General features: G+C 33.2%; 1 protein-coding gene across 2 annotated transcripts in view; it reads right to left on the bottom strand.

Annotated features, from left to right (window-relative positions):
• The window catches only part of tut7 (terminal uridylyl transferase 7), a 35,551-nt gene that overhangs the window by 18,703 nt on the left and 2,058 nt on the right, over nucleotides 1-14,790 (bottom strand). For both annotated transcript variants that reach the window (XM_089129818.1, XM_039662120.2), the window contains exons 4-13: nucleotides 12,426-12,533; nucleotides 12,167-12,344; nucleotides 11,079-11,167; nucleotides 9,517-9,568; nucleotides 9,208-9,277; nucleotides 6,161-6,287; nucleotides 5,265-5,384; nucleotides 3,419-3,544; nucleotides 2,646-2,823; nucleotides 1,167-1,504 (exon numbers count right to left, since the gene is read on the bottom strand). In XM_089129818.1, coding sequence (XP_088985944.1) covers nucleotides 1,167-1,504; nucleotides 2,646-2,823; nucleotides 3,419-3,544; nucleotides 5,265-5,384; nucleotides 6,161-6,287; nucleotides 9,208-9,277; nucleotides 9,517-9,568; nucleotides 11,079-11,167; nucleotides 12,167-12,344; nucleotides 12,426-12,533 — 1,386 coding nt within the window. The remainder of the gene's footprint in view (nucleotides 1-1,166; nucleotides 1,505-2,645; nucleotides 2,824-3,418; nucleotides 3,545-5,264; nucleotides 5,385-6,160; nucleotides 6,288-9,207; nucleotides 9,278-9,516; nucleotides 9,569-11,078; nucleotides 11,168-12,166; nucleotides 12,345-12,425; nucleotides 12,534-14,790) is intronic.

The raw sequence follows: 14,790 nt of genomic DNA, 5'->3' as shown, positions 1-14,790 counted from the left end.
TACCACAAATGTATTAAAGATCTTGGTCTTATTTTAACTGGAAAACAGACTCTTCGGCACCTAAACACATAACATACTTTCTTTTCTTTTTTTTCTACTTCATTGGAACGGTACTAAACTTGGTAAAGGTTTTGGCACTTGCTATGTGAACACACACAAAAAATTATGGACATGATTCAAAAAGGTTAAGTGGTCCTGGGGAAAAATAGCCACATTTGTGCTCCTCGTGGTCAAAAATGAGCACATTGCAACAAATCAATGGGAGACAAATTTTATCAAGTGAAAACTTTTTAAAAGCTCGTTTTTTGAGATATCATTGATTTTCTTGCAGTTTTAGAGTTAAACGTGATTTTGAAAATATATATTTCATATTTTTGTGCATTTTTCATAATTTTTCACTCTGTTACTTTTTATTTTTATTTTTTTGACTTCGGGAATAATCTGCCAAGTGTCATCTTTGAAAAGAGATCAAACTTAAGTCGAAGTGGAAATTTAATGCATTAAATGGATAAAATCCATTGGATTATAAACACAGCGTAAATATAATTTAGTACAAAAAAAAATCCCCTACAAAGTATTAAATAAAAAACATTATCAAACTAAAATATAGTACATAAATTTCATTAACAAAAATGCACATAACCTTTCTGTTACTTTTTGTTTTAACTTTTTTTACTTCGGGAATAATCTGCTAAGTGTCATCTTTGAAAAGAGATCAAACTTAAGTCGAAGTTTGATTGGAAATTTAATGCATTAAATGGATAAAATCCATTGGATTATAAATACAGCGTAAATATAATTTAGTACAAAAAAAATCCCCTAAAAAATATTCAATAAAAAACATTATCAAAGTAAAATATAGTACATTAATTTCATTGACACACACACAAAAAAAAAAAAATAAATAATAATCGACCGACACGCAAAGAGCACCAAAAGGGAAGAAGATAAATTTACCTCAGAAGCTCTTTACAAGGATCTAATTTCTGTTCCTAAACTCAACTGCCTGATTAAAAGAAGACTATTTCTTCTCAATCTACAGAGGTCAACATTTGAAGTGGATCAAAAGATAAATCAAAGTTAAATATGAACTTGTCTTAGGATAACTGATGAACTTTTTTGATCCACTTGAAATGATGGCCACTGTATTTACACGCTTTGCACACCTCAGTCTCGGCGTCAGAGTCGGCTTCTTCCTCATCGTCCTGCTCCAGCTCAATCATATAGTCAGAGTCCTCGAGATCTTCTGTACTATGTGGACTGGATCTGGCACGGGATCTGTTCAAATCCTCAGCCGGCACTTTCTTGCTTTTCTTCACCGCATCGACATGGTTCACACCACTCCCGGATTTATCGGTTTGACTGTTTGAACGGACTTTCCCAGCTTTGCTTTTTGGAGGAGAAGCAAAGTACTTATAAGTCGTTTTGAGACAATGACACATATAGTCAAACATCATCTGACTACTCAACGTCCGAGCCACATTCCTCTGGACGGCGAATGGATCTGAGAAAGAAAAAACAGAGATGAATATTGATATGTCTCATATCTAGGCAGACGTACACTACCAGTTAAAGGTTTTGGATCTGTGAGATTTTATTATATATTTTTATGTTCACCAAGGCTGCATTTATTTAATTAAAAATACCCCTCAAAAAACAGTAATATTGTAAAATATTATGACAATTTAAAATGTTTTCTATTTTAAAATGTAATTTATTCCAGTGTTCAAAGCTCATCATTACTCCAGTCTTGAGTATTGAATTAAATTGATCAAAAGTTATAGTAAAGACATTTATAATGCTACAAAATTCAGATAAATGCTGCACTTTGTAACTTTCTATTCATCAAAGAATACTAAAATAAAAAAATGTACAAAAATGTTTTCAACATTGATAATAAAAATCATAAATGAGCAGAAAATCATCATTTTAGAGTGATTTCTGAAGGATCATGTGACACTGAAGACTGGAGTAATGATGATGAAAATACAGCTTTGATCACTAAAATAAATTACACTTTACAATATATTCACATGAAAATTAGTCATTTTAAATTGTAATAATATTTCACAATATTACACATTTTTTTGTATTTTTAATTAAATAAATGCAGCCTTGATGAACGGAAGAGACTTTTGAATAGGGATGTGAAATGATTAATCACGCTCAAAATAAAAGTTTGTTTACATAATATAAACGTGTAGTGTGTATAATTATTTTCTATATATAAATACACACACATGCATGCATATGTTTAAGAAATATTTCCATGTATATACTTAAAATTGATTACACATAAATATAAATATTTTATATATTAATAACACATTTTTCTTAAACATATACAAGCATATGTGTGTATTTATATAGTTCAAGTTTCACTTTATTTATCCTTAGAAAGGAAATTTACTCTGCAGCAGGATCTAAAATGCAATACACAGATCAGTACATCTAATAAATAATGACAAAAATAAATACTGATAAATAAGCATGTACTATAAAAATTCATAAGATGTATACACAATAATTATACACACTACACACATATATTATGTAAACACAAACTTTTATTTTGGATATGATTAACCGCGATTAATCGATTCATAGCCCTACTTTTGAAAACATAAAAACATTGTGATGTCTACCTTCTATTGCAATCCTCTTTTTGGGCCAGTCTTTCAGATCACGCCACAAGTCACCATTTGTGCGCACGCTAATGACTTTCTCGGGTATTTGAAATTCCAGTGAATAATATCGCAGTAACTCGACCCAAAGCTTCCCCAGCTGTACAGGAGGACTTCGGTCTTTGAAAACCAGTGGAGACTATTTTAGAAAAAACAAATCAAAACCAATAGGTAAACAAATACAATGGAAGCTTGTTTAGAATAACACAAAATACAAAATAAAAGTTACTTTCATATTCAAAAGTTAGCTTCATCTCCCGATCCTGAAATAAAGTCAAAACTGCAAGATGTAAACAACACTGGTCCAGAAGCACTTCCTGTTTCAGTTTTTTAACACAACATAAAATCTGGGATAAAATACAACCAACAGAACATATAAAACTTAATCAAAAAGTTAAACAAACATCTTTAAGATGTTTTCTTTACATGTGAAATAAAGAAAACAGTTACAAACTGAAACAGGAAGCGTTTCTAGACCAGTGTTGTTTACATCTTGCAAAATGGTCTATAAACATGCAATTCTGATCTTTTTTCTTGCAATAACAAGGTTTTTACCTCGCAATTCGGACATTATAAATCGCAATTGTGAGATAAAAATGATGCAATTACCTTTATTTTGTGGTGGAAACAAGCTTCCATAAAACACAGTGGACTTTCTTTTGGCCTGACCTCAAAACTGTCCTCACATTAAACCTTTAAATGCACAATACACAAGTAGCTGTGAAAATACTAACCTTTCCCTTCTTGATGAATTTGTCTTTATCTTGTGTATCATTTGAGGTTGGATCATATACCCATAGTACGTGTCCTTTTTCAACGCCGGTTAGGGAGAAACTCTTCAGTTTACTCACAGGCAACCCCTAAAACAAGACACAACATCAGTCTCTGCGACAAATTAACTACCTCACGATGAAAACACTTTCTTACAGGATTATCCATAAACATATGAAACATTTTCTACATTTTCTAGTCTAAGTTGGGTTTTCAGTAGTAAATGCCATTCTGTTCTTCATTATAGAGGTGTGCGATATGTATTGTCTATGATAATTTAATGATGTGTTTTAATGAGCTAACATTATCCAGTATGTCAGAAACTTTGCAAAATACTAGAGATGCACCGATTGACCGGAGCGTGACCAGAACCGGCCGATTTTCACGTGATTGGCCATGACCGGCCGGCTGATTTTATGCCGGTCAAATGCACTCTGCGCCGCATGATTAACGTCGCGCAACATCAGTATCACATGTGCACACGGAACGCACATGTAATTATCTGAGATAAGTTTTTGCTCTGTTTTCTGAATTAATGACTTGATTATTTCAAAAATTATGAGTACCTCATTAATTCATAAAAACAGAGTGAAATTTTTTTTTCAAGAAAAATTATCTCGTAATTCTGAGATAATTCACTCGTAAATTCAGAAAAACAGAGTAGATTTTTTTTTCTTCAAGTAAATGCAATATGCTTCCGTAAATATTAACCTCAGTTAATGCATTAAACATAAATGCTTTAACCCTCTGGGGTTGTTCATTTCAGAGTCACACTCGGGGTGTTCGGGTCCAAATGGACCCAAAGGGTGGGATTCATATTTAAAAAAAAAAAATTTTACTCGTTTTTTATAATATTTTTTCTTTTCTTTTTTGGTGTTTTGAGAAAATTTCAAAAATAAAAAAATATATTATTAGTATTAATGCAATAATTATGACAAAATTTCCCCCATTGAACATAATAAAAAAATATTTAAAAAAAATATATTTTTTTTAAAGCTGTATTTCATTTTAGAGTCAAGCAAAAAAAAATTTTTTTTGAAATTTTGCCTCATAAAAGCAATTTTTGAAATGAGATGGATGCCATCTGGTGGACAAACTGAGCATTTTAAAAATGCAAAACATGTATAATCTGAATTTTTTGGTGTGTTTGTGTATAAAGGTGTGTGTGTGTATGAGTGTGGATGCGTCTGTTTTGCACTCTTGATGTTTTATAGATTCACCCCTTCACTGTTGTGTGCTTTTTTCAAGATCGTGGCTGATTTGTAGATTGTACGCACAAAAAAACCCTCACTATTTCGCATTTTTGCCAATTTCCTATTCATTTTCCATGCGGGTCCATTTGGACCCGAACACCCCAAGTGTGACTATTTTTTTTTACAACCACTTAGACTACTTGCATCCTGTCCCCAATTTTTTTGGGTGTTCAAATACCAACAAAGTCACCAAATTTCGGACCATTCCGAGGAAGCTGTGATTTTTAAAGAAAAATGTATTTAAATTCTTCAGGTCCATTTGGGCCGAACAACCCCAGAGGGTTAAGAAAAGTGTTATCAAATAATTTCAGGTTGGATTACAAATGTTAATTTCCTATATTTATTCATGTGATGAGTATCTGTGTAATAAACGGGATAATTATTGCATTATGGTCTGCGTCTTGATTACAGTGTCAGGGTTTCTTTTTCGTTGTTTTACAATGACCGGCTGACTGCAGATTATCTCAGGTTACCTCTCCAAAAGGATCCAGATGCAATAATCAGGCATTGGTCCTATAAACGTGAATAAATGATGCATTAATGTTGAATCACACACCACGTGTTCGAGGTATGAAGGCAAGACAGGTTCCTTGCGTCGTTGCAAGAAGCTGATGACCATGAGGGTAAAGCAGTATGACGGAAGGCCACCTTCTTCCATCTGGTCTACACAACAAATCTAATTGACACAAACAAAAAAAAACATCACATATTATAAGGATATATATAAAGACGCATGCAGAGCTTATTTATGCTGTATCACTGCACATCAAAACAAAATGCTACCCACCTATTAAATCCATGCAATATTATATTTAACTAACATACCATATGTCATGTTTCAGACAACACTGAGAACCGTAGTAAACAAACCATGCAATTTTGCATTTAACCCTCAAACCGTATTCACTTTATAGCCCTTAATCCTGTAATTGTGGACTCAGGTGTGATCCTAATTTTTATTTATTATAAATGTTATATCACTGTCTTCGATAAAGTTTTGTCTATCCATTTATGGTGTTTTTATTTTATTTTAGGGGTATTTTTGAATTTATTTACTTCAAAAAGTACCATATTTTCTATGCTTAGTTTTATTATTATTATTATTCATTTTAACTAGATTAAAATATCATTCCAATAAGTTCTTAGAGCTAAAACCTAAAGATGAAGTGACTTATTTTGGCTTATTTTAGAATGCTCTAAATTACCGTTTTTCCCATTAATTTCTATGGGTGCCCATTTTAGACCCAAATACAAGATTAAGGAGTTTTTGTAGAATTGAGTCAAAAAAAATTGTGCAAACTTAGGAAAAGTACCCAAGTCTTGTACCGCTCAGATCAAGGGAAGTATTTTTTAAAAATAAATCAAAACTATTTTGCCCACATTTGTCCAGAATACGGTTTTAGGGTTAAACCTACAGACTGTCTATTAGACCAAACAGCACATCAGTCTTACCTGAGCCCAGAATCTGAAGCATGTGATCAGCGGGATGAGCTGCGGCTCCAGACTCGCCATCTCGATCAAATATGCTGTTGTTAAGCACGCACTTTCATTACCAGCACTGACTTTACAGATCAGACCACTTCAAAAGATAAAAAAAAACACATAACATAAGTTTAAAGCAGTTATAAAAAAGAAAATGCTCCTCTGTCAATTAATTTAACATCCACTACCATTCGAAACTTTGGGGTCAGTAGGATTTTTTAAAATGTTTTTGAAAGACTTTTCTTCTGCTCAAAAGTACAGTAAAAATAGTGACATATTGTACAAAAATTAAACTCTTTTGGGAAGAAATAAGAGACATTACTCAAAATATTATTTCCAAACAAATAATATTACAACCAAAATTGTTTCTTTTGGGCTTATATCCAGAGAGGCATAACTATACTAAAAATGAACGTACATTTATTGACTTTAGTCTGCTTAATGACAAAAGATGTATATATTTTGTAAAAAAAAAACAAAAAAAACATGTAGACCAAGAGGCACTTTCTGGTTACGGCAGAAGCAGTCTGCTCTTACGTTAGAGAGGATTACATATGTGCTAAAAGGCAAAGAAGAATTATTTGAGAATATCTGGAATACTTTTATTGAATATCCCAAAGATTTTGATTTAACAGATGACAATGACCGATGTGTGGACGCTGCAGTTCACTTCTGGACAATAATTTGTATCACCAGATTTGCACAATTCATATATTTTATTTTAAAGAAAAGTGATGAATATTTGTAGACTGTTGCATTGTACAGTGATGGCTTTCTGGTAGGCATTGCGGTTGTTTCACTTAAAGGAACACTCCGACTTTTTGGGACTTTAGCCTATTCACCTTACCCCCCAGAGTTAGATAAGTCCATACATACCTTTTTCATCTCCGTGCGTGCTATAAGTCTGTTTGACGCACCCACCGCTAGCCTAGCTTAGCACAAAGACTGGATGTGAATGGTTGCAGCTTTCATACTAATCCAAATGAGTGACAAAATAACGCAAACGTTTTCCTATTTACATGTTGTGGTTTGTATAGTCACAGAGTGTGCAAATATCATGGCCATATGAGACACAGACATCTTTTAACCGTATAAATACTATATTTTCTGAAGGGGAAGCACTGCTACTTGGGCAGAGTGATAACAATCACCTGAGACGCACCGTGACGAGGAGCAGAGAGTTCGCTTCGCTCAGCGTTGGAATAAAGAGTCAGCAATTACTAACGTTAGATAGAAAAGCATAGTTTATCATGGGTGTTTGTTTGCTTTATTGTATGAGCTGTGACAATAAACAGGGGAGGCCAGGTAATACAGTACCATGTTTCATTGATTTCCAACCAAAAACGCACCCAGATTTATAAATATCATGAATAAATAATTATTATTACAGGAATCAATATATTTTAAATGCAATTTATTAGCTGAACCAAATGTATTCAACAGTAGCCTATATAATATACAGTATTGCATTACTATAGGATAGAATAAGGGGAAAGTAATAGCACAAATTATTTTTGCACAATGAACTCACAGCCTATCCTACCCTTTTGCACGCTCAAGTTCGTTATTTCCATGGTTATTTCAAATTTAGGCTACTAGGCGCGCCGCGCGCAGGGTGCAAGTTCAACGCGCTCGTTTTTTTCCCCCAAGCGCGTCCGCACCGCATCAAGATAAAAACATATTCATACCCTAATCATATAATAGTGTCACTAACGTTACATTAGATCTGGCTAAAGGCACTGTTACAGTAGGTCATCTAAAAACATAACGGAACACTTACCTCAGCCGCAGGTGATCCACTTGTCCTGTCTGTGCTATCGATGGGATGGCCGTATCCTTCAGCACATTATGGTCCGTGTGGCAAATTCCATTTTTTCAAAATAGTCATCCATTGAAATGTACCGAGCAAACATAATGTCCCTTGATAATCTATTTAGGTGTGTTTGGATAAATATCCAGAGTAAGTTAGCCATTTCTTCATCCAGTCAGCGTTTTTAGTTGGAATTCTGTGAAACATGGTATTACCTCCCCTGTTTACAGTCGCAGCTATTTACAATAGAGCGAAAACCCATGACTCTAAACTACGCTTTTACTATTTATAAATTGCTGACTTTATTACCCAAACACCGAGCGAACTCTCCGCTCCTCACCACGGCGTGTCTCCGGTGATGCGGTTATTACGCCGTCAAAGTAGCAGTGCTTCGCCTTCAGAGAATAGTTCCCAGGTTTTATACGGTTAAAAGATGTCTGTGTCTCATTTGACTTTGTTATTTGTACATTATGTGACTATACAAATCACAACATGTAAATAGGAAAACGTTTGCGTTATTTTGCCACTCATTTGGATCAGTATGAAAGCTGCAACCAGTCACATCGAGTCTTTGTGCTAAGCTAGGCTAGCGGTGGGTGCGTCAAACAGACTTACAGCACGCACGGAGATGAAAAAGGTATGTATGGACTTATCTAACTCTGGGGGGTAAGGTGAATAGGCTAAAGTCCCAAAAAGTCGGAGTGTTCCTTTAATAAATATATTCTGGCAAAAAAAAAAAAAAATAGTGACATATTACAATTGAAAAAATGTGTTTTCTATGTGAATATATTACAAAAAGTTATTTATTCCTGTGATCATGTGTTACATGATCCTTCAGAAATCATTCTAATATGCTGATTTGATGCTCAAGAAACTTTTCTGATTATTATCAATGTTGAAAACAGTTGTGCTGCTTCATATTTTTGTAGGATCCTTTGATTAATAAAGTTCAGAATAAACATTTATTTAAAAATAGATTTTTTTTTTGTAATATAGATGACTTTACAGTCACTTTTGATCAATGCAATACCCGAATAAACGTATTTATTTATTTATTTTAAATCTTACTGACTCGAAAAACCTTTTGACATTAGTGTACATTTAAAAAAAATTAAAACAATATAAAAAAAATCATAAAACTATATATACACATGCAGTTAGCTTCATATTTAAGCTTTGTAAAAGAATAATAATTAAGGAAGCAGACCTTGATTTCTCTCGGCACACAACGACAGGCATCCTCCTGTGGAAGTCTCCCTCCACATCCACAAAAAGATCTGCAATTATGAAAATAAAACGGAGAGAAAAATTAAAACATACCATTGCTATTCTATATTGGTGGGTGCTTTTATGCATATATTACACTTTTTATTTGATCTATAATGCTTTTAAATTTCCAGTCATAACAAAGCATCAGTGTATCTCGAAACTTAATATCCTGCTGTTTCTTTTCACCATGGCCAAATATAACACACACTTTTTATTAGTTTTCACTGCTTTTCATCTTTCAACTTACCACTTTTAGAGAGATGCTCTTGAGCCACGAGCAGAATATCAGGATGCTGGAACTGATGAGAGATTCTTAATTACATAACAATTATTGACCAAACTTCATCAGCAAAAGTAAAAGATTAGAGGTGAAACTCGAAATATAAGAATATCGTGCAAAAGTTCATTTATATCTGTAATTCAACTTAAAAGGTGAAACTAATATATTATATAGACTCATTACATGCAAATGAGATATTTCAAGCCTTTATTTGTTATAATTTTGATGATTATGGTTTACAGCTTATGAAAACCTTTTCACAATATTCTAATTTTGAATTTGGGGTTTTCATAAGCTGTAAACCATAATCATCAAAATTTAGGGATGTCAAACGATTAATCGCATCCAAAATAAAAGTTTGTGTTTACATAAAATATGTGGGTGTCTATAATTATTTTGTGTGTATATATATATATATATATAAAATACACACACACATGCATGTATATTTAAGAAAAAAAATATTTATATTTATATATAATATAAATTATATATAAATCTATATACAGTAAATACATGAAAATATTTCTTAAATATATATATATATATATATATATAGTAATTATAAACAGTGCACCCACATATATTATGTAAACACAAACTTTTATTTTGGCGATTAATCGCGATTAATCGTTTGACAGCCCTATCAAAATTATTACAAATAAAGGCTTGAAATATCTTACTTTGCATGCAATGAGTCTATATAATATATTAGTTTCACCTTTTAAGTTGAATTACTGAAATAAATTAACTTGCACGATATTCTAATTGTTTGAGTTTCACCTGTCTTATTGCAAAAATGTATTTTTGTAAAACATGTCACCCAAAATCCACGGCTAGATGTGCGTTAAACGCTTTGAACGCACTGCGCTTTGTGTCGGGAAGTTCTTGGCCTCCGTGTCATGCATTAAAATCATTAAATGTACATCTAGCTGTGGATTATCCCTTACTTAAAAGGCTTTTATGTATATGCATATGCCATGGTTTGTGTGTTAGCTATCATATTGGACACACACTCACACAGCAAATTTGAATTTTTTCAGAGTTATATTTTTTCACTATCAGTATTTATTAATCCATTATGCCGCAGGACATTGTATAATACATAGTCTATTTTAATCTTATTTATTGTCCAGTAATTCTGTTTTTATTGTGCAAGAATGATACTTCTTTGTTAAAAACTTGTACACTTATTTTCTCTGCTCTTGCAAACTGTGGGACAAATAAAGGTTTTCAGCTGAGCCAATAATAGCTCTAAGTCTGATAAGAGCTTTAATAAATGAATGATATTGCTTCATGATGCCTGTATTAACAACTGAAGAGAGTAAAGTTCACTTCATGCTAGGTTTAATCAAGTTGTTGTGCACAGTCTAGCTAGAACGTCTTAATAAAGACAAATTAAACTTCAAAAAAGGAACTAATTTAAATACACAGTAATTTACTTCAATCAACCCTTGAAGACAAAGCCATAAGATGTAAAGGTCAATCGTGAGAATACTTCTAATAAGCACTTCACAGTTCACACTCACATGGGATGGAAACTTCACATCAATGTTTACATCCGAATCTTTGAAGCCGAACTTGGTGCAGGAAGATCCATATAACCTGAACTGGCATTCTGGAGGGGGAAAGAGAGTCACATGCAAGGAGGAATCATTAGAGCCGCACAATTAACCGCTACATCATCGCAATCTCTTTGACAAAAAGCGCATTTAAAAAAAAAAAAAAAAATCTGCATTGTCACAACACTTTATTATTTTGTCCAATTGTTTATTCAGAATCTTGTTCATCATCTCTATTTTAACCAATAAAATTGTGGGTAACACTTTATTTGAAGGGGTGTGCATAAGACTGACATGACATGAACTTTATGAATGTTTATGACTTTTGTCATTAGGTGTCATTCGGTAAATTATGACACTTTTAATGCAAAGTTGACATTGTTTAAAATGTCTTTGTTATGACAACTTGACATTAACAAAGACAAAAAATGTCTTGATGACAACTTGACATTAACCAAGAAATCATAACCTGTCAACCTGACATCTTTATAACTAGTCCAACATGTTCCACTTTACTTGAGGTAAGGGGAGATATTAATGACACTGTTGTTAAAGCATTTGACAGTGTAATAACCCTTAATGACATCTTTATAACTAGTACAATGTGTTCCACTGTACTTGAGGACAAGTAAAATATACTTGACACAGTTATAATGGTGTCATGACGGCCAAAGTCAAAACCAACCACATATGACAGGGTAATGTAATGTTAACGCAAAGCTAAATAACTTCTTTAAGTTTGATCATTATGACATATATGTGACAGGTTATGATTTCTTGGTTAATGTCAAGTTGTCATAATCAAGACATTTTAAACAATGTCAACTTTGCATTAAAAGTGTCATAATTTACTGAATGACACTTAATGACAAAAGTCATAAACATTCATAAAGACTCCTTCATGTTCATGAGAGGTGTTATGTCATGTTTATGTCAGTCTTATGCACACCCCTTCAAATAAAGTGTTACCAAATTGTGATTCTCAATTTTTACAGAATCGTGCAGCTCTAAAAAGCGTCAAATAAAGGATTCGATGAGCTTTACACGGTTAATACCTGGAAGGAAAGGTTGAAGGACTTTCTGAACAAGAGCGAGGATATTTCGGCGTCGTTCTAAATCCTGATCGTTCAAACCGAACTCATTGACCACACTTTCCAGCGCAGAGCTGATTAAATGACACTGAGCTTTTCCAGGAGCCGGTATATTCAACAGCAGCGTCAGCTTCTGCAGCTCCTATGAAGAAGAGACACAATTCAGACATAAATGACAAGCACAGCAGTTTCTCCATCATAATTTTATCTTTTGACTCCTCACCTTGGCTTTCTTCCTGTGGGATCTTTCTCTGATGTGAGCGAGCGCTGGAGAGATGTCTTCACAGAACACCTTACATTTATCACATCTGAACTTCAGACTGATGCTTGGCTGAAAACAAACAAAATCAGATTACAACAACTAATATGATCAATGCACAATGTTTTGTGGAAGAAATTAATACTTTTATTCATCAAGGACACATCAAAAGTGACAGTAAAGAATTTTTCATTGTTACAAAGAATTAGATTTCTAATACATTTATTCATTTAGCTGACGCTATTTATCCAAAGTGACTTACAATTATAACATAATAGCAGTGAAACAATTAATCGTATCCAAAATGCATGCATGTCTAAATTAAGAAGAATGTGTTTATATATCAAATAATTATATATAATTACAGTATATACATGCAAATATTTCTAAAATATGCATGCATGTGTGTGTATTTATATAGTTATGTATTATGTAAACACTTGTATTTTGGATGCGATTAAGTTTCACAGCCCTAATTTCAAATAAATACATTTCTATTCATCAAGGTATCCTGAAAAATAAAATGTATCTCAGGTTCCTGAAAAATATAAAGCAGGAAAAACTGTTTTCAACATTGATATTAATAATCATAAATGTGTCTTGAGCAGCAAATCCTCATATTAGAGTGATTTCTGAAGGATCATGCGACACTGAAGACTGCAGTAATGATGCAGAAAATTCAGCTTTACACCACAGGAATAAATTACATTTTACAATATATTGAATAGAAGTCAAGTTATTTTAAATTATACAAATATTTCATATAAGTGAATTACAGTAAATATGATTTTATAAACAGAGCCTGACCCAAAACTTTTAAATGGAAGCATATTAACCCACTGACTTTTGGTTAATATATGCTTTAATAGTAAAAGCACAGCTCTAATAATTGTAAACATGTAAGATTGCAGTACCAAGATACACTTTAAAGTGTATGGGATAAACGATTATTTTTTTTACCGATTAATCTAGCGATTATTTTTTCGGTGCATCGATTAATCTAACGATTCATTTTCCCAGTCCGATTTCGATTCAATTATCTCCCCATTAATTGACTAATAGCAATTTATACATGTTGATTAACATATCTGATTCAAAAAAAAAAACATGAATTCCATAACATTTGCAATAATCGATGACGTCGACGCGTTGTCTCAGCCCTAGTACCATGTAAAGATTATGGTACATAAATACACAGGGCTCCAGACTGCGACCAAATAGTCGCATTTTGCGACCAAAATTTGAGAGTGTGCGACTGAATTTTACATCCAGTCGCACATGTGCGACCGGTAAATTTGCCACACGTTAAACGCATGGTAGCATGGAAGGGACGCGTCAATGAATCCGTAACAAGAATAGCGCGAATAAACGTCTGTGGGAAGGAGACGGAGACAAATATCACAACCTGCAATGTGCGTCTGAGCGATCTATCGACACGTTACCTAGCAGCGAATACAAACAAAATGAAAGTGGAACTAAAATGCGCAACTCATGGACGGACCGTTAGCGTTTTTATTTGGTTGGACTGTGCATAATGGGCAGAGCAGCGCATAGTGGAGCCCCCCGAACCACTGACAGTAATAAAGCCCCGAACTTGCCAGTCGAGTCGCGGGCCGATCTCGATCACGCGACACTGTTACTAGCAGATCCATTGAATAAATCCATTGAATTCACCTCAGAATTAATAACATCATCGCTACGAGATCCAGTGAGAAACACTCCGATTCGGCGCAGAGTTCTGTTATAAACCATATCAGATCAAACAGCGCTGACGTGGAAACCATGTGAAACACTTATAGAAGGCTTTCAGTCCACAAATCAGCAACATTCACCATGGATTTAGGCTAGTAAGTTAACTCTAACCATAAATATGATGTCAAACGCTTAACGTAGCCTACACGTCCTGCTCTTCAAAACGATAATATCATATATAAATGTTTTATTTTTTTGTATTTTTAATTTTAATTTTAATATGTTGGAAAACTCTTATTTAAACATTAAAATTATTATTATTATTATTTAAAAAAAAACAAAAACATTGTAAACAGTAAGATGTTTATTGGCTATTCACTCCAAGTCCTTATGTACATACATGTTTTCTCTCCTTTTGTTTTTAATTAATATTAAGACATTATAAGAGGATAACTAAATTAATTTATTGTCAGCCCCAGTGCTATGTGTTTTTTTTTTTTTTTTTGTATAACTCGAGTTCTGATTTGAGGTGGTGCTGCCCTCAAATTTGAGTCTGGAGCCCTGTGAACTTAAAATAAAACAGCATATCATAATGTTAAGTCTATTTATTATTAAATAATTGGTCAGTATTACAGTT

This window comes from Pimephales promelas, chromosome 4, assembly GCF_988280905.1.
Source record: "Pimephales promelas chromosome 4, fPimPro1.hap1.1, whole genome shotgun sequence".
NCBI classification, from domain to species: Eukaryota; Metazoa; Chordata; class Actinopteri; order Cypriniformes; family Leuciscidae; genus Pimephales; species Pimephales promelas.
This window is presented reverse-complemented; position numbering and strand designations above follow the sequence as displayed.